This window comes from Phoca vitulina, unplaced genomic scaffold (assembly GCF_004348235.1).
Source record: "Phoca vitulina isolate PV1807 unplaced genomic scaffold, GSC_HSeal_1.0 scaffold5, whole genome shotgun sequence".
Taxonomy (NCBI): domain Eukaryota; kingdom Metazoa; phylum Chordata; class Mammalia; order Carnivora; family Phocidae; genus Phoca; species Phoca vitulina.
This window is the reverse complement of record NW_022589708.1, coordinates 74472490-74493070: the sequence shown is the minus strand read 5'-3', so window position 1 is coordinate 74493070 and position 20581 is coordinate 74472490. Positions and strand designations below refer to the sequence as shown.

General features: G+C 44.1%; 1 protein-coding gene across 5 annotated transcripts in view; it reads left to right on the top strand.

The window, feature by feature from the left end:
- Window positions 1–20581, top strand: part of LOC116631775 (phospholipid-transporting ATPase IB) — a 590846-nt gene that overhangs the window by 533786 nt on the left and 36479 nt on the right. For all 5 annotated transcript variants that reach the window (XM_032403315.1, XM_032403320.1, XM_032403319.1 and 2 more), the window contains exons 34-35: window positions 2463–2551; window positions 8694–8798. In XM_032403315.1, the coding sequence (XP_032259206.1) occupies window positions 2463–2551; window positions 8694–8798 (194 nt within the window). The remainder of the gene's footprint in view (window positions 1–2462; window positions 2552–8693; window positions 8799–20581) is intronic.

Sequence of the window (20581 nt, the reverse complement as noted above, 5' to 3'; positions counted from 1 at the left end):
CCTACCCTCTAGCACTTGAAGAGAGCTGCCCTGAGCCCCCCTTGATTCTCAAAGTGTCCCCCACCCTACACGTGCCTCAGCCACCCCACTGCCCGCCCGCCCTTGGAAAGCCTCATGCCACTTTGTAATGAGTTGTGGCAAAACCTGTCTATTCTGGTAGAACTGCATGGTGAGGCCTCCAGAAAAAGCAAACCGATGAATGTAAAAGGGTTCTGTCACTTTGGTCCCTTTTCTAAGTAGCCCACCCTCCTAGGCCAGCCAGCTCCGTGCTCCCAGCCATGCTCCCTGGAAACCAAACTCTGAGGACCCTGGACTCCCCAGCCCCTGTTTCTGTTCAGAGCAAACTTATCCCTCCCTCTGCTTTTGCCCTAAATTTTCTTTTCAGCTCCTCGCCTGACATTTAACTCGGCCCTGCAACTCTATTCCTTAAAACCCTCTGCCCAAAACTGTCTGTGACTCAGCATGCCAGGAACAAGTAAATCTCATCAAAGGCTGCACTCCTCACTGCCTGTCCCTGTCATTCAGCCTTCCCCTTGGAATTGCTCTCTCTCTGCCCCTCTTTAGCTCTGGAAATCCTGTTTATCTTTCTGGACACATCTCACCTTCTATCTTCTTTAAGAAGCCTTACCAGCCTTCTAGCCTTCTGAAACCCCGTAGAATGTGATCATGATCCATATTATATTCCACTGTGTCTAGTGGACAGATGGTCCCTGACGTCGGATGGACTTTCAACTTAGGATTTTTCAACTTTATGATGGCGTGAGAGTGATACGCATTCAGTAGAAACCATATTTGGAATTTTGGATTTGGATCTCTTCCTGGGCTAGCAGTTTGTGGCACAATCCTCTCTCATGATGCTGGGCCCTGGCCACTCCCAGCCAGCCACATCACCACGTGGGTAAATAACCTGCACACTGACAACCGTTCTGCGCCCACACAGCCATGTGTTTGTCTCTTCTAGTGCAGTGTTCAATACATTACATGAGATACTCGACACTTGATTATATTTTCAATCTTGTTTTCTGTTTTTTTTAATTGAAATATGGGTGACACCCGTTACGTTGTTTTCAGGTGTACAACATAGTGATTTGACAAGTCTATTCATAGTGTACCTACCATGTGTACATGTACATGTACATGTACAACACTGTTACTGTACCGTTGACTATATTCCCTGTGCTGTACGGTTCATCTCCATGACTTAGTCATTCCATCACTGGAAGCCTGTGTCTCCCTCTTCCCTTTACCTGTTGTGCCCATGCCCCCACCCCCCCACCCCTCTGGCAACTACCAGTTTGTTCTCTGTATTTATGCGTCTTTTTTTTGTTTGTTCATTTGTTTTTTTAGATTCCACATATTAGTTTTCACTTATGGTATTTGTCTTTCTCTGTCTGGCTTATTTCACTTAGCCCATCTTCTAGGTCCATCCATGTTGTCAGAAATGGCAAGATCTCATTCTTTTTTATGGCCAAGTAATATTTCAATATTTCATTATGTGTGAGTGATTGTGTGTGTATGTACACACAATATCTTCCTTATCCATTCATCTGTGGATGGACACTTAGGTTGTTTCCATTTCTTGACTATTGTAAACAATGCTACAGTAAACATAAAGGTGCATATACCTTTCAAATTAGTGTTTTGTTTTCTTTGGGTAAATACCCAGTAGTGAAATTACTGGATCATATGGTATTTCTATTTTTAATTTTCTGAGGAACTTCCATTTTTATAATAATATCTATTTTATAATAGATATAATAGATGGTATTGCCCAACTGTATGATGTTCAGTAGGTTAGGTTATTAAATGCATTTTTGACTTAGGATATTTTCAACTTATGTTGGGTTTATTAGGATGTGACCCCATCATAAGTCAAGGAAAATCTGTAGATTATACCACACAATGGTGTGTGTGTGTGTGTGTGTGTGTGTGTGTGTGTATGTGTGTGTGTGCGCACGCGTACTTACAATTATAGGTTCCTTGAAGGCAAAGTCTATAACCATCCCTTTTCCTCTTCTGGGTGTTGAGAATCACCCAGCCTTGCGCCAAGGTACTGGTTCTGTGAATGAATGAGCAGTGAAGGAACATGAACTCATGGATAGGGGAAGAGGAGGTGAGGAGCCTAGTAGAGAAAAGTTCATTTGGTAGGAGTCTGGCTCCAGCTTTCTCTAAAGGAGGGCTTTAGGGTCAACATTCTGACCAGAAGGGGGCTTAAAAGCACTTTATAGACAGAAGGAGACAACACTTGTTAAAATAAAAGGAGGCAAGAGCTGATGGAGATCAACAGAGAGGCGCTCACCACGTCAGGTCCCCTGGACATCCTTCCTAGGTGAATGTTTTCACTGTGGTTGAATTTAATGCTTTCTGTTGTTTTTGTGTCATGGAATGTTTCACGTTGGTTCAATTACATCTGCTTTTGAAAGAACAAGTATTAACACACGTGTCACTTCTGTTTCTTGCAGGCAACAATGGTCCTGAGCTCCGCACACTTCTGGCTGGGATTATTTCTGGTGCCCACAGCATGTTTGATGGAAGATGTAGCATGGAGAGCGTAAGTGAAAAGTGACGTAGTCACCCTAAGTCTTGCTCTTCTGTCCTTGCAGTCACCTGTCATGAACCCTGGCCATAGGGTATTTCATGCTGTGAGACTTCAGAAGGAACAGGTCTCCTGCTACCTGCCAGCAACAGATATTTATAAAGGATGTTGGGGGTTTTGGTTTCTTGTGGTTTTCTTTCTTTTAACCTGTGCTTCACCTTGATAGGAGAATATAGACAAAAAGGAGTCCCAAGACAGGCTATGTGAAGGTCAGTAGGTATGGTGCTTGTACATGATTTTAAGGGAGGGTTTCTAAGTACAGATTCATTCCATCAGGTTTAGGAAGCATAACCCAAAACTCATTTCTCCTTATATCTAAAAAATCAATGCCTAAGTGATCACAAATATAACCTGGCTTTAAATCCCAGACTTAAATAAAAATTGTGTATATGTAAGCCATTTCAAGTTAGAAAATAACTTGGAATGAAGTAGTCTTCATTTTTCCAATAATTCACAGGAGGAGTCCTTCAAAAGTAATTTATTTAGAGTGTCAGTGTACAAATCTATGAGAAGATTAATCACAAAGATGAAATTATAATGTAGGTTAAGTAGGAAATAATTCATGTGCAGTTTTGCTTACATGTTTCAAAATAAATTGTTTCCGAAATATCTTGTGCACGAGGTAAACTAAGCAACTAAGTTCCAAGATAATGTTAATTTTAATTTCATCCATGAGAAAGAGATGGAAGACTCCAAAAGAGATAATATTGATTTTTGTTTGGGGTAGGTTGATTCCTCCTACAAATAGTTGCCAACTTCCCTGAAAATTGAGACTCCTGGATTGGTTTTACTTTGGGCAAAGCATAATTATTTTGGGGCCCTGAGGTAGAGAATTGAGACTTTAATCCAAACCTTCCAGGAAAAGACATCAGATTTCATTTTTATCTCCCCTTCCTCCCACATTCAAGGAGAATTGTTCTTGCCTGACAGTTAAGGATGTCTTTTGAAGAAGTCTTCATTTTGGCATTATCTTGACAACCAGTGATGCCTAATGCAGAGAGAGAGGAAGAGAGAGAATTGTATAGCACATATTTTGGGTGTTTTTTTTCTCTTCACTAAGTTTTGCAACTATTACTAAAAATTAAATAACTCTATTAAAAGCCTTGATTTCCACTACTTCCCTTTTATCTGCTAAACCTGTATTCTATAAATAGCTGAATTAGAATCCTTGGAAATGAAATTATTATAACCAGGAAAGATGTTTTCTTAATCTAATAAATGCGCTGAAACAAAATGCTAGTTCTATTATTTGTTCTTACAGCACATAGCCCAGTTGTGGCACACTCTATTACCTTGCTAAATCTCTTCAATTTTACATGACAGGTTAGTTTTAGGTAAATACAACATGATACTGGCTACATCAGATCACTTTACAATTTATAGTGATTGAGAATAGGAATGTGATTATAAATTAATCTCAGCCTATTTTAATTCAACTATCTTGATTAACGTCATGGAAAAAAAAAAAAGTTTGCCGAGTCTGTGTGTTTGCGAGTGAGAGTTTAGCAGAAGTATCTTTCTACTATTTCAAAAAGTGGTTGCCGATTACAGTGTCTCTACCTCCTCGTCAGTCTTCTGGACCTTTTCCAATCCATTCCAAGTAAAAGTTACCGGTCACCAATGAAGCAAATTACTCCTTCAAACAGGACTTGTGTTTGGTCTCCCCCGGCACTATAAAATTAGCACCATTTACATTTTAGCAAGGATAAATCAAAGGGCACTGCCTCCAGCTCCACCATATGGAAAAAGTAAAAGTCCCTTGTTTCCGAGAAGCTTGCCAGCCAGGTAGGAGGAGGGCCCATGCACTACGAAGGAGGTGCTGGTCGGGGGACCAGCACAGGCAGACCCTGGGCATTGTCCTGCCCGCTGCCTCCTGCCCGGGACAGGCCCAGAAAACAGCCCTTCTCAGGAGCAGACAGCACGTCAGCTTTGGGCTGAGCCGGAAAGGCTCCTACTGAAGTCCAGAGGCACTTACAGAAATGTACTTTTGTCTGGTTTTATTCGGGGAAGCCAGGGAGAATGGTGTATATTGGCTCTGCCCGCCCCTCCCCCGGCAGTATTTGCCCAAAGTACATGCTCAATTTGTAACACACATTTAATGTCTAAACTACAGTCACCTCTCTCGTCAAAGACAAGCATTTGGCAAGCTTATTTGGGAATTTTCCCTGAGATCACGGGGCTCGGGTTTTATCTTACGTTATACTCCCCGCCTGAAATAGATGTTGTTGGATCCAGTAAATTAGAGGTTTCTCCGGGAAGTGGAAGCAGACTATGCATTGCTCACCTCCAGTGAGGCCACTGTACGGGACTGTGATTTCTCCTTCTGAGCTTCTACCTCCCAGAATGTGTTCTGTTTTCCCTTCCTGCACGCTGGACAAAAACATGAGCCCTGATTGTCCACAGCCACCCTTCATTTGGTTCCAGTTGTCAACTCTTTATTGAAACATGATGTGCTATGGCTCTCCTTGGACTTCCAAGGAGAGTTTTGAGTGAAGTGAGCCGGAATCCCGGGTCCCCGAGGAGCCTGTGCCATGACAGGGACGTGGGGCAATGTTTGCAGGGCGGTTGCATTCTCTCATCTTGCCTTGGGCCAATCTTACAGATCTCTTGTTTTGTTTTGAATTTTAGTGGTTGACTCTATTTTGAAAGAGCTTTAAATCCCAGCAGAATGCAGGCCCACCTTTCCATGTGTCTTTCTAGGAGCGCTTAGCAAAGTGAACTGCTCTCTTTCTGCATTTCCCCCCACCCCTTACTTTGCCCAGTCCCTCTCTGCCATTTTAGGACCTAGACTGTTCAGAGTCAGGAAAAAAAAAAAGAAAAAAGAAAACTCAAGAAAAAAGAAACTCAGCATGAGGTAATTTAGTCATTTTTTCCATGAAGTCTGTTAGCTTTCTGCTTGAAGATCCATTACTAGACTATCTTAAGTCAGATTTGGACGCCATAAAGTACCTACTCTGTTATCCTGTTAACCATAATTTTCATGAGGGACCAAACTAACACATCTTTTACTAAAATAATTGATTGATTATATGTGATACCTGGCTAATGAGTATTTTTATTAGGAGCATGAAGTTTAAATCGGCCAGAACTATTTTAATATCCTTTAGCGTACACACTTCCAAAATGTTTGCCCATGACAACATTCTTAGGTAAGCTGCTATGTACTTATTCTCATTTAGGAGAAATCCGTTAGTTGCTTTATAAAAATAATATAAAGCTCAAGGCCACTGAACACAGGAACCAGTCTCCTTTTATCTAACTGTATCTCTTATACTTTACCAGTCAGCACACAATACGTTCAGCAATTCCAGAATGACTTCATTTCCTTATTATAATCCCAGATAGGCAGTTAAATGGAAATAAAAGGTAATAAGAAATTTCTGTATACAAATGAGTCTTGATTTTTTAAAAAAAAACTTTCTACGTGAACTAAGCTCACGTGAAGCACATTGTATTTACATTTTCATCCACATTTAGAATTTAATGTATCCTTCTGACTTGCTACTTTTCCATGCAAAAGAAAGAGTCGAGGAAAAAAGTTTCCAGAAAAAAAAAAAAAAAGAAAATCTAAGCCAATCTATTTATTTTAAAAGTTCCTCATAACCTGGAGTTACCCACAGCTATCCCTGGGGGCTCACAGATGACTCTCGCACTCTGACAGTGGCTAAGCAACCCCACGTTGCCTCTTCTGCAATCATCTGGTTTCTTGATGCGGAGTTAGATGGAGCAGCCCCGGACCACTGGGGATAAGCCACTCATGGATCATGGGGTTCACTCTGTCACAGCTGTGACTGAGAGCAAGCCAAACCCCAGCTCCTGGTGAGACCTAAATTGCATGCCGGTGGCTAATGCTTAAAGACTGGCTTTTCACAGGTGGACTTTGATGGGCAGGGGGGGAATCATTTATCTAATTAAGGCTTTATTAGGTAAAGGCTGTTGAGAAAGCAGTTTTGCATTGCTAACATTGCTTCTACCTCAGTGCCACAAGCAGAAACACTCACAGAATCATCCCCAGCGTTGCTACCCAGCGTTCTCAAATAGTGGTCAAGTCCCCAGGCGAGCTCACGGGAGCTAGCCTAGTGGAAATACTAAGAAATTGCTGAGTAACTCTTGGATAGAGATGAATTTCGTCCGCTGAGAACATGCACAGTGCCTGGGGGCATCAGCATCCTCAGATCCTTTCCTTCTGAGGTGATTTTATGTATGAGCCCAAACCAGCAGTTTCAATGCAGTGGGCCAGATTCTTTCTCCCCTGGGCTAAGGTATAGCTTTCCAGTGCCCTGCACCCACTGGCCCGCCTTCCTGTTCCTCGTCTGCTTCTTGATGATGCCCCTGTCACCCAGCCCAGAAGAGAAGTCCGAGGGCTGTTCCAGAGGTTAGTGAGCTCTGCTTGCTCTGTGTGGGGAGGAAGAGAGAGGAAGGGGGGGAGGACAGTGGTAGAGGGAGGAGGGTCTGAAACAGAGCACACACTCATCCTCAGGGCAGGCACGCGTGTTCTCCTGGGGCCTGTGTATCCGGGGTGAATCCTGCTGGAGTGGGGCTTGCCCCTCGGTTGTCTTGTTACCATTCTAGCCCCATGAGCCCATGAGATGAAAATGAAAGTTGGGGGCCCAAAATATTCGATAATACAGAACAGTGTAAATTTTAACATTCTTTTTGACTGTTTCCAGCAAAACGTTAAATGTTTTCTCATTTCTTGTTTAAATTAAAATTCCACAGCCTCTGCTTTGAACTGCGGTATGTTATCACTACTGAGTCCCCGGACTCGGCTTGATGTAATTAAGGTATTATGTGTTAAAACCTGTGCGGCTAAGTTCTCGTGTTTACTTTGGGGGAAAGGAATGGCAGGCACATATACCGTGTCTTAGGACTAATACTCCATTATAGATTAACTTGGAGTGTTAGGGGATGACTGGGTATTATCTTAACAGACTTTCTTCCCTTGAAGGTGGAGGGTGGGCGGGAGTATGTGATTCCCCTGAAACCGCTCACGAATGTTCCTGCTACACTGTTCTCACTTCCTTGCAGAGATGCTCCGCGTTTGTTCGTATTCTGTCTTGGAGTCCTGGTCCTTAGCAGGATCTTCACATCTGTTTACACTGAAAGAAATGAAAAGCTTTTTATAATAAGGAAAACGGCCCTGTATTGCTAAGTTCGGAGCCTTTTTTTCTTCTTGAGTTTTTCTTTTCCCATTTCATACCCATGTCTAGCCAACTGCCTTTCTTCAACTGGATCCTTTCCAACCAGTAGCTCTGTGCGTAGCCTCAATTTTAGGAAGATCCTAGCTCAGCCGCTTATTTGAACGTTGTAAGGTATTTTTGGTTAACCAGAAAAAGGGTGCAGGCAGCTCTTCCTACAGTTCAAGGGGAGTGACAGGACCAGGCTGAGGTTTCGGCTGTGGTGGAGAGGCCAGCATGTTTTTGTTACTCCCTCAGTTGTTTTACTCCGTGCGGGCCCATGAATATGGGCCCTAATGGTAAGTCTCTGCAAGGGAAGGGTGGAGAAGCTGTGCCTGGATATTTGTGTTGACCCTAAATTTTAGGTGCAGGGTTTGGCTTGAAGAGCATGAACTCCAGCATTATAATTCCCATTCCTGCTCTGATAGTGGCTCTTTCCATGCTAAAAAAGAGAACAAACTTCTCACTCGGGGCTCTGGGATCACAGTAGGGGCCAGGGCCTGGGGACCAGCATACATCCACTAGGTAAGGATTTAAAGCGTCTTCTGGGTTCTTAGGTCCTGCGGTGAGAAGCTTTAGAGAGAGACCCATGAATATCCATGAACCCCGGTCTTTGGTCTGAATGGCGCGGGTCCTCAGCCAGATCCCCAGGCTTTTGGCAACAAGCGGTGTTCTTTGGGGGATGTGGGGTAACTTTGGAGGTTCATGGTTCAAGTGTGTTCTACAAGACTTGGGATGCTTCCCAAGTTATGAAAGTGGAACCCTGGCCATACACAGGGACAGTGAGTGTTCCGTGATGTCCAAAGCCACAGCTTCGGCCTCAAAGGGCATTGAGATATGGCCCCAAAGGGAGCGACTGGTCTCTATAGCTGTGTAAGGTTCATGTGTCATGTGTTTTTTGTCTTTTCCTTGTGACACAGGGCCAAGCATACCTGCAAAAAAACGTTGCTGGAGGAGGTGCAGGAGCTGGAGATGAAGTCCAGAGTGATGGGGAAGGCGATGCTTCGGGACAGTAATGGAAAGAGGTGGGCCAGCTCCAGCCGAGTGTGTGGGGAGCACCAGTCCTCCCGGCCCTTCTCCCTACCTTTCCTTCCTGGCTTTCTTTTTCTCTTCTTGGTTTTCCATGCGAGCATGAACTGCTCAGTTTTAAGCATTTTGGTTATTCTCTAAGAATACTGTCATAGGGAGATTTAAATTACATTTTCTCAGTGGCTGCGTGAAATCTGGCCTGTCCCCGGGTAAAGCTGGGGTTTTTATTGGATCCGGGTAAAACAACCCATACTATTTCCATGTAGGAAATAGTAGCAACACTATCCTGATGTGGAAAAGTTCTGTTTTGGTTATTTTACCAAAGAGTATTTAAAAGCTAGGCCTTTTGATATCAGGGCCAATTATTATACTAAAGGATGAGTATCTACCATGAAGATTTGCGCGCCAAATAACGCCTGTTATTCATGTAAATCTTGTTACGGTTCACAGCAAGTATACCTGGGCCTTTTTGTTTTCCTTTTCATGAGTCATGATTTTCTGCTGGTGGTGTGAAAACGATCATGTGACGTACGGGCTAGTTCACAGAAACAAATGCTGTCGTTCCCTCCCCTTATTTGTGGTAGAACCTCAGCCACCTCTTCCCCATTCCTAAAAGTTGGGCATGTGAAAAGCTTTTGATTAATCATTTTTGTTATAATGTTATTAGATTGCATTTAGTTAAAGCCCATATACTGCCAAAGAAAGTCTACCTGGACCCAAGAACAGTTTAGCATTTCTGTCTTAGACACATGGCATGTCTGGAAAATTATGAGTACAACTCTCCTATAAATGCTTCGAAGGAAATATGTAGCTAACTACCAGGGAAACAGAAATCTACAAGTTGAATACTTTTAGAGATTCCTACTATGTGTCTTGTTTGTATTCTGTTTATTCATACCATCGTCCAAAGCAATGAAGACAAAGCATTTTTCTTAGGGAAAGAGAATCCAAATTTTGAGAAGCATTAGGAGTATAACTTTAAATAACTGCAGATGTTTTAGGAAAGGGGTGGTAGAGTACGTAGTTGTAGCTGTGGTTTTTGTGTTTGTTTATGACATTTTTTAACAAGTGAGTCCATTAGCATCCATTACGTGGCAGCTGTGCTCATCACTCTAAAGAATAATCTGTCAACAGGACAAAAATCACTGTCTTCAATAAGCTGAAAGCCACGAGTGTGTGGGGACAGCGGCAAGGCTTGAAGCAGAGCTATATATAACCATTACACAGGGCAGCTCTTGGCTAAGGCCTGCGCTATCCGTTAGATTCTTTAGGCACAGTGCTTAGCACCTACTAGATTTTCAAGGACTTACAAAATTCTGAGACCTGAGAAAAAAAAGTGTTCATAGGCTCTAAAAATAGGGAGAAGCCTCTGCAAATTGAAATTCATAAAGGCTTAAAACTCTACAAAATGCAGATCAGTCTTAGTAACTGCTAGGCTTATTAAGCACACCGAGTTTTAGCATCTTTGAAAACAACTCCCAAGGCCTCTTAGATCTCAAGAATGCTTACATACACGCAGTAACTGCTGAAAGATCATGGGTAATTTCTAAGTAAAATGAGAATTTCAAAGCCAAATTCTAAAACTCTTCTCCAACATTGGACAGGAAAACCTTGCCCCTCGCATGGTATAAGAATGTGCTTTACCGTGTTTGATCTGATGTGGGTCAGGGTCTGGTTCTGGCCCCAGAGGTTAAAACGGGGCTGGACATGGGGTGGGTAGCGTGGAGGCATTCAGAGGAGGCAGCAAGCCGGGAGGCCATCTGGCTTGAGAGATGAAGGGCTTCACGTGGGAGAGAGGATGGAAAAGAGGGCTTGGAGGAGGTGAGTAGATGGAAATGAGTGTGTGTTTCCAGCAGAGGGAGCAGCCTGTGCAGAGGCACTGGTGGGATTGTGTGCCGTAGTGCAATCCCCGAAAGGAATCTGGAGCCTGTGTTTGAATTCTGGCTCAGCTACTGCTTAGCCATGTGACCTTGGACAAGCTATTTCATACAGTGAGAAGACTAACATGTGGGGGGAAGGGGGCTGGGGCTCATGAAACGATGCGCACAGCACAGCGTATTGCTTGACCCGTGGCCGGAATGCAGAGTGTCAGCTGCTGGTCTTCAGTTTGGCCGGAGGGGGTATGAGCCCTCCTTAATGTTGATAAAAAGAATGGAATTTTTAAAACTCACATATCCTGTTCAAAATTCACTTTTCAGTGTTCCAATGAGTATCAGAAGATAATTAGAATTTAAATGTGGTTTCCTTCCCTCTGCATTTTAAAATCTGTTTTCTGATCGCTTTGTAAATGTTGCAACTTCATAGTTGTACTGATGGCACATGAATGTGAGTGTGCCCCCCCCACCCCGTGACTCGGTCTCCTCCAGTCCCAGTGTCCTGCCGCACTTGTGTGATCCCCTCCTCCCCTCATCCTCAAGCGCCCAGCCACCACCACCACCATTTGTTTTTTTTCTCGCTCCTAATTGCTCCAGATTTTCTGGGTGGTCCCTTTGCAAACTAGATAGTGGCGACCGGCTGCTCTGATTTTGTCCTGCTTGGCCTCACAACTGTTCGTTTATCACCTTTGTTTGCTTCTTTCACACCTGCCTGGATTCCTGTGCACCCCTGGTGCTGGTGAGGGGTGGGGGAGGGTAAGCCCAGGGATGGGGTGGGGGAGAAGGACAGAGGTTTCTTGAGCTGCGTTCTTCCTTGTAAGGATTTAGAGACACCCTCGTTGAGGGAGCCTGAGTACTTCTCTCTTCTCACACCTCCCTGCTCCTTATTCCCCACCCCCACCGAATATTTCCGTGTGCTTGTGCATCTCTCTTTAGCTGTTAGGCTGGCACACAGTGAAAGCTCTGTAAATATTTGTTGACCGACTGGAACTGCAAAAGCTCAGTGAGTTGGTGGTGAGGAAGGGAGGGTGAACCTGCATTATCCATGCCCGTTGCATCAGCTCACGCAGAGAGTAGCCACAGAGAGATGCTCAGAGAGATGCAGGCGGCCCTGTCATGAGGGGGTCCTTTAAGTCATGGCTTCGGAATAGAGCTAACAGAGTCACAGATGGACAGACGTGTGGGATGTCAGCATCGCCTACCCATGCAAAGATGAGTAGGCTGGGAGCTGGTCCTCCCACCCATCCTGCCTTCCAGGGCCTCTGTTCACCAGGTGTCCTCAACATCCCTAACCACAGGACAGCTACGCGGCTCAATGCTGAAAGCCTTCCTAAAGGCCCCTTCAGGACACTCTGCCAAGTCATAAAACCTGGGCCCAAGTCACTGGCAAATGTTCAGGCAGTTTTTCTCAGGAATGTACTCCTAAGAAAAAGAACAAAAATTTTATGCATTAATCTAAAAAAAAGCCCTTTTGTGCCAAATTTACAATTACAATTTTGAAACGGTAGCTAGAAATTCTAAGTGTCCCTCTACGCCCTTTATCCATTCAATAAAACACTTCAACTTACCATTTTATTGATCTTGTCGAAGCCCCAAACTCTTACATTATTTTGGTAAACATGAAAATTTCATTAGCATGCTCCTGCACTTTTGTGTTAGTAAAACTTGTCTTCCAAAATGAACGTGTGTCATTTATGCATAATTAAGCCTGTGCTCATGACTTAGAGAAAACAAGCTGATAAAGAAAAAAGACGAGATCTGCGAATGAGACATCTAGAAAGTACAGGGAAATAAAATGCTTCAGGTGGCTAACAGAAATGTTTTTATTTTGTCTTTTATTTTGTCTCTTCCTGATGACACATTTTTTCTTGATAGGTTGGTTGTGTACCTCACAAACACTAGACACTTGTTAGTATTTGTATTGTTCAGAATACCTTTCCCCAAACCATCTTCCCCAAAATCTTGACCAAGAGATATCCCTACTGTTCTGTGTGTGGAATAGAATCTGTCATGCATGTCAGTACTTTGCGGGTGTCTAAAAAAATGAGCTAAAGGGAAGAATTCTTTCTTTCAATGTTTTGGTAATATTTTCTCCCTCTCCCTCTTTATTCCTAAAATGTAACTCATGCAATTTTTTTTTTCCTCTGGTGGAAGAAAACCTACCGGTGGTCATTTACCTTTACAAATATAATTTTTAAAAATGCCTAAAATGTCATGTATGGGTGGCAAACTAAATTTTTTCCCCTTAAATTGTTTTTCTTCCTTGGTGCAAGGTAAGGGGGTGTTCGGATGTTCTGGGTATTATAGCAGTCAAGAAGCAAGGTGAATATATTTGATGAAAACATCTAGTTTTCCAGTTATACTTAATCTGAATAAACCACAAGGAGACCCTTGTTTTGTTTTAGAACTTCCTTCTGTTCATCACAGTTGCCGGGGGCGGGCAGGTAGGGTAGGCCCTGGGCTGATTTTCTCCAGTTTCAAGGTCAAGGAGTTCTGGTTGCTACCCTTGGCTTTCCCCAGCAAGGCGGTGGGATTCTCTTTCACTTAAGTGCTTCCCTGCAGTATAATTTACTCTGTGCCCTTGGTAAAGGCAGCCGGGTGACTGGTCTTTGCCTTATGGTGAGCGATCACTGAATCTCTTATTTGGTTTTATGTCCTCGTGAATGCTGATACATGGGCTCTGTGACCCCGGGGCCGAGCCGGCACACACAGGGTAATCTAGACGGCCTGTCCGCCTCCTGGGGATTCCGGAGGGAAATGTGGTTTGGTCTGTGTCCGGCTGCCACAGCCTGGGCTCACACGGCGCCCGTGTCATCAAGGCTCCCTTGTGCAGATAGGCGGGGCACGGCTCCAAGCCAGCCATCTGGGAATCCTAATGGAGTGTTATCAGTGGAAAATAGAGGCCAGAGCCTGAAACACATCAGCACCATTTTCAGACACACCAAAGATTATTCGTCCACTCCAGGCGACACTCACCTGGGTGCTCTTTTAAAAACCAATTATATTAAAAAACAAAAACTCCCCAATACATTTTGAGGTGAGTACTCAACTCAAAAAATAGCCACTATGCTTTGAGCTTTAAGGAGAGATCCTTTGGTCTTTAAAATAATGTTTAAAAGCTCTTTGGTGGTGTCACACCTCCCAAGTCAAAATTGTGTAACTGCTGAGTCAAAGATGAGTGCAAGCAAGCCTCAAAATAGGAGATACACCGGCTTGATCGTATATTATTTCCCCAATATAGACTTTAAATCATTTCAGGAGGAATAGTTTTTCCTCCTAGTTTTGGTTATTGGCAGCACGTCTCTCTGTCTTCCCTTTGTTTCCCCTCCCCACACCTTTCCTCCCTAAAGTGTCTATTAGTTTTTTATTAGCTAAAAGGCTAGGAAATTATGGCATCATTTTAGCAGACCTCTCCAGGCCAGGTGGCAAATGTCTGCTCCCAACACCTGGTTAGGATTTATTTCACTTCCAGCTGCATTTTTTCCATCACTGTGTCATGAAGCAGAGGAAGGCGCACCGAGTGTAGAGACAGACGGACCTGAGTGGGGCTCTAAGCCCTGCCACTCACTGAGCTGTGTGACCTTGGCTGGGTTATTTACGTCTCTGACCTTCAGCTTTCTCACCATCACGTGACTTGGAGGTTTAAGGGAAATAACACATGTTAAATCTATAGCATATGGAGACGCTGGGCAAGTGTTGACAGCATGTTGTTCCCTAACATAGAAGCTGAATACCAAGTTTCACTGGCCGTTTTAACGCACGTGGGTTTTCCCAGAGCTCTCAGAGCGTGAGTCCAGCACACTCTCCGGTTTGCGTCATCAGGGTACGCGCCCCTGACTGGGGTGAAGGGCACGGACCCTGCCGAGCCCTAGACACACCAGAGCAGCGGGAGGAAGCCACAGTGAGTCTGGGGTCAGGGGCGTGGGAGAGCGTTCACAATCCTGTCAGCTGCCCAAGTCAGCCTTGGATTTCTGCTTCCACTGACTCTACGCTGCAAAGAAGAGCGTGTTCCCAGCCAGGCTGCATCCCACATCCAGACTGTCTGTGCGCAGCACGTCTCTGCCCGAGCTGGCCGTCTCCCCCTGAGGACCACGCCCCCATCAGTGACAAGGTGCTGCAGTACCTCACCCTCTCTCAGCATCATCCTGTCCCGTTTGCTGCCGCACGCAGCAGGGCGCCAGGACTCCGAAATAGGCCACCTCTGCAGCCCCCGGGGCCAGCACCGTTCCCGGGGTCAGTGGCTTCTCTGCCGCGCAGTCCCCCTGACTGGTCTCCCTGCGGTGGTGCCTGCCTGCCTCGCTCCACCCTCCACACAGCCGAGCCTGTTTCCAAAGCACAGCCCTCCTCCCGCAGCTCCCTGGTCTAGAACCTTTCCCATCAGCTGTCCAACCAAGTGCAGACTCGGGCCACACAGTGATTTCCGCCTCCTCTCCCTCTTTTGGCCTTCCACCTCCCTTTGCCCTCCCAGGCTTTTCTGGGCTTGGTCATGCTTTTCTGCGGCTGGTGCTGCCCCTTGGCCCTTGGCTCTTGGCTCTTTTTAGACAACAGTGTCGGTACTAGGTCGAGGTCTGGGTCCTCGGGGACAGTTGAGGCAGACCCTTGTCCTGGAGGGACCTGCAGTCCTGAGGACACACTCTCTGACGTGACTAAGTTGTCTGACTTCTCGCCACTAGGACACTGTCAGCCTGGGCTGCCTTTAATGTATTCATTTTGAAACTTTTGTCCGTTATTCAGATATTCAGCATACACAACAGTAGGGCAACTTAGTACAAAGAACTCCCGTATCCTCGCCGCCCAAATTTTTTAACACTTACCAAGATTTTGCCACAGCCGCTTCATCTAGCTCCTTTTTGGCCACGTTTGGGTTTCGCTGAAGCATATAAAGCAAATCCCTGACCTCACATTTCACCCTCACACACTTAAGGATGTAGCTCTAAATATCGCATCGTACATTTTAACATGTATTATCTGTTAATACATGTTACACTTGTTTATGCTATTACATATAAACAGCGTAACTGCAATGCCTGTTATCACATAAAAAAAATTAATAATTCCTTGGTATTAGTTGATACCCGGTCCATAAACAGATTTTCTGAGTCCTACCAACCCTCTCTTTTTAGGGATTTATTAGGTTTGCATGAGGATCGAGGCAAGGGCCACGTGTAACCTTTGGTTGCTGTGTTTTTATGTTTCTTTTAATCCCGAGAAGTGCCCCCCACCCTCCACCCCCTCTCTTCCTTGTTTTTAATGCCATGGGCTTAACAGGAGTTATGGCCCATTTTCTTTGTCTCGAAATGATTATCACCACATGCTGTGAATGAGTGTGCTCCTATGCAGAAAAGGGGGCTCAGCCTCAAGGAGGTGGGGTCACCCCCTCCCCCCAGCATCACCCGAGCAAAGTCAGAGGCCAGACCCTCCTCTTTGACTCCAGGCTTCCTTCCACAAAGCCAGGGTATTGAGAGCTACCCAAGTGCTTCCATTTCCAATTGTGTCTCAGTTGGCTTACGTGGAAAGCAGTGGAGCCCCCAGAGAGACCAGGAGAGCTGGCTTCCTGAGAGCAGGAATCTGATTGGAAGCTTCGGGAAAAGGTCAAAATCTGCCAGTTTGATAACTTCCCTTAGCAGAACTCCAAGGAAACCGGAAAATAATAGTTGCACGTTCATGCCTTATGCATCCCTAAATGTAAAGAGAACATAGAGACTCTGCCCTTCCCTACAGGAATACGGAAACCAAACAGTCAGTCTGTCAACTTCAGAGCAAATACAAACAAAGGAGTTCACGAAGGCACTCAGCTGCTTTGATAGGATTCAGAAAAGAAAAGCCTTATTGAGGAAGATGATTTCCAGCCAGAATCACCTTAATGGAGACTAGGATGGTCTATGAAAGAAACTAATTGAGTGGATTTAATCCTGTGTAGGGAAGAACCCAGGGCAAGACCTAAGACGGCACCCGTGGCGGTTGAGACCACAGGGAGAGGTTCGTAGAACCGTGGGAGAGTCCACCGCACCCCCACGCAAGCCCAGGGAGACTTGCCACCTTGCTGACAAATACTCAGAACAGGTGAGGAAATGCATTAGTAGAACAAAGGGAGTAAACGGTGCAGGAAATTACAGAAAGGCTCACTGGATTACCCAAATGGGGATTTCTGGTGACTGTTTGCATCCTGGGCAAAGGAAAGAGAGAGGATGAGGAAAATCAACTCCTAAGGAAGTAAAACACCTAATTAGCATTTTACCTAATGCCTAAGCCTCCTGTGTCAACGGAAAATAATTGGTTCTCTGTTATTTTACGGATGGTAAATCCTGAGTGCCTTTGGGATTGTTGTTGTTGTTGTTATGGACGGGTGTTTAATAATTGAAGAAAACTTAAATACCTTTTGTCATTTGTTACGGAGCAAGCAAAGGACTTCTTGTTCCCCTTTAAGTGGCTCGTTAGCTGTGCTAGACTTCCCAGGAGCCGAGCCACTGGCCGTTGCTGTAATGAAAGGATTGCAGAATCTTTATGCAATCTCTGGAAGAGGATGAAGAAACAGTGGTCTGACCTGTGTTGCGGGGAGGTGAGCCGATGGGCGTGGAGGCAGGTTAGTGTCAGGCCTCGGTGGGCTGGTACCGCGTCCTTAGCCTCTGTTTCCGGGATGACTTGAGTAAATTTATTTTTTCCCATCAGGGCTTAGGTTAGTTCAATGTCAGCTTTCTCTGTTTGCCAACAAGGCCCCTTTTCAAAAATCATTTTTACTTGAGAGGTTAATGTCAGTAACTGGTGCTGATGGCTCATCGTATGCCTTGTTAAGCAGTATGAAATATTCTAATACCTTTTTTTTGAAAGTCAGTTTTATTTAACCCATTTGACCAGCAATAGAAATATGCAGAGGTAAATTTTTAAATAATTTTTTTCACAGTGTAGGTCTTATCATTTAAATAGCAATATTTCACATTCCAACAGGAGGTTTTGAGAAGATCTTGGCTAATCGCTTTTCTACTTCATTATCAGTGAGTGTCTGCTTTTCATAGTGACTCCCTTTTCCTTCCTCCCTCCCACTGTGATGGTAAAGCATTCCAGCCAGCAGAAAACGGATGACCAGGAACATCCATTCTGAAATCGAGTTACAATTTAAACATAATGCAGGAACCGCCAGATTCCTCTGCTCATTTCTCAATGGGCCGTTCCTAAATCCTTAGGGAGGCTGAGGAAAGCAGTGTAGACCTTCTAGCACCCCAAAAGTACAGCTGCAAAGTTGCTTCTGTAGTGCATTTAAGAGAATTACTGAATCCCCCGGATGTATTAGACTTTTAGAGGAAAAAAACTTGAGAGGCAGTGTTGGACATTTTTTGTTTATTTTTGGTGTGTTTTTGTACCCAGCACTACTCTGAACATACACACACCCAGGGGCCAGGTGTGGTCTTTGTGGTAAGGCACAGTGGGTGCCATCTCTGTGCCTGGCACCTGGAAAGCCAGTTAAGGGCCATTTGGCCACAGGTGAATATGACATCATTGACCTTGTAGTCGAGAACCCAGAGACTTTGTAAAAGTTATTGCTCAGAGATGATCATTGTAATGGGAACTGCTGTGTTCAGTAATAGATTTGTTGAACTTTTGGAGGGATTTCTGTACTAATAAGAGCAGAAGAAAACGAATGTGTCTCTCTAGTGCACAAAAGAGTAAATCCCTCTGTAGGCCAGGACGCGGGAATGGCTACTTATCTTAGAGCGTTGGTGGTTTAGCCATTCAGTGAGTCGCAATTACGTCTTCCCTTTCTAACAAGGCAGTGATAATATGGTTATTCAGTGTTTATTCTCTTGCCCTAGCAATTAGGATTGGCTCAAGGCACCTTAGGTGGTGGTAATTGGGAATTCACACTTGCTAATGAGTAAACATGTTGGCTTCATAGCAAATAGAATCAGTGTTTGGCTTAATACGGGACAAGTCATTTACTCATCATGCAACAGATATTCATTGAAAACTGAGGACGTGCCAGGCCAGGGTGTGGCGTAGGATGAAACAGACAGGTCCCCACCGTGTTCGAGCTCACATTCCAGTGAGGGTAACAGACAGCGAACAAACAGTGAATAAACAAGAGAATCAGTGATGACCACTGTGAGCAACATGGAACAGAGGTTTGTCATGGGGGAATGGATGGGTTTGCATGTCAGGAAAGCCTCTCAAAATGTCACTTAGAGACCTAAATAAAACACATAGTCAACCCGACCAAGATCTGGGGAAGATGCATCACAGATGGCCGGAAGAGCTGGTGGTCTGGCTGGTGTCTACGAAGTACAGGGCAAAGTCACCCGAGGGGCCAGCTCACGTGAAAATTTGCAGTAAGGATGGGGGTCAGGATTTCAGCCACCAGGAGCCATGGAAAGGGCTTAAGCAAGAGAAATGCATGACCCAATATTGTAAAATATGTGATTGCCATGCCATTTGAAAGCCATAGAACCCCATTCTTCAAAAGTTAAGTAAAAATATATATATATATATAAGTGAAAGTACAAAAAAGAGTAAAAAAGAAAGTATTTTTTAGTATGAATTTATTATAACAGTTAAAATTAACACACTTGTTTTAAAGCCAATTAGTAGTAACAGTGAGATGATTTTTAAAATGACAGAAATTTGAAATAAGTGTTATGGAGGACAGATGTCTTATCCAAATTTTTTCTGTTTTCTTTTTGCTATATTGAGAAAAGCCCTGATTTACAAAGATCAGTTGCCATATTAATACTGTTTCATGGGGGTGCCTGGGTGGCTCAGTCATTAAGTGTCTGACTCTTGATTTCAGCTCAGGTCGTGATCTCAGGGTCCTGAGATCTTGCCACATGTTGGGCTCTGCTCTCAGCGGGGAATCTGCTTGTCCCTCTCCCTCTGCTCCTCCCCTCGCTCACTCACTCGCTGTCTCTCAAATAAATAAATAAGTAAAATCTTTAAAAACTAGTGGTTGAAAACTAGTAAACAGTGCTGTAACCTTAAAAGCATACATTATCCCTGTATTTCAATTTAGTCACAATATCCAGATGCATACATTCATCAAAAAATTTGAAGACTTAAAATCTTTAAAAAAAAAAAAAAGGGCGCCTGGGTGGCTCAGTTGGTTAAGCGACTGCCTTCGGCTCAGGTCATGATCCTGGAGTCCCTGGATCGAGTCCCGCATCAGGCTCCCTGCTCAGCAGGGAGTCTGCTTCTCCCTCTGATCCTCCCCCCTCTCATGTGCTCTCTCTCTCTCCTCTCATCCTCTCTCAAATAAATAAATAAAATCTTTAAAAAAAAAAAAAAATTTGAAGACTTTGGTAAGAATATACACTTCAGAGAAAGTAAAACACGTGTAGTTATTTTAATATCACTTACCATCTAGTTTAAGGAATATAAAATAAATAATTTTTGGCATTTAAATTTGAAAGTATAACTTAGGAGTTTTACATGCGCTCTTTAAATTTATGGGTAAATAGAACTTTCCATCAATGATGGAATAAAAAATTTCCAACTCTGCCATAGATTTCTTTTTTCCAGTTCATCACAAACAGTCAAGATTTCAGACGGGAAAAATTTTAGATATTCCATGTATTTCTAGAATGATAGTTGTTGTGTTTATTAAAGCGTTGGTATGTCGTTGGTATGTCACCCAGACCTTTTGTCATCCTGACTCTATCCTACCTGTTCAGAAAGCATTTGCTTTTCTGAAAAGAGCTAAGGACAGGAACTTGCTGACAGCACTTTTGTCACGTGCAACTTCGGGATCATTGTCCATGCTGTCATCTTTCTGCCACGCTCACACATCTATTGAAAACTGAAGAAATATCCAAGTTGCCACAGACTGGAGACAAAGCCTTGTGCATGCTTTCCGTTCAGGCAGGGTCTTTCACCGGCTGCAGAAGATCAAAGATACTGAGGCACTCAGGGAAAGCAAAGAG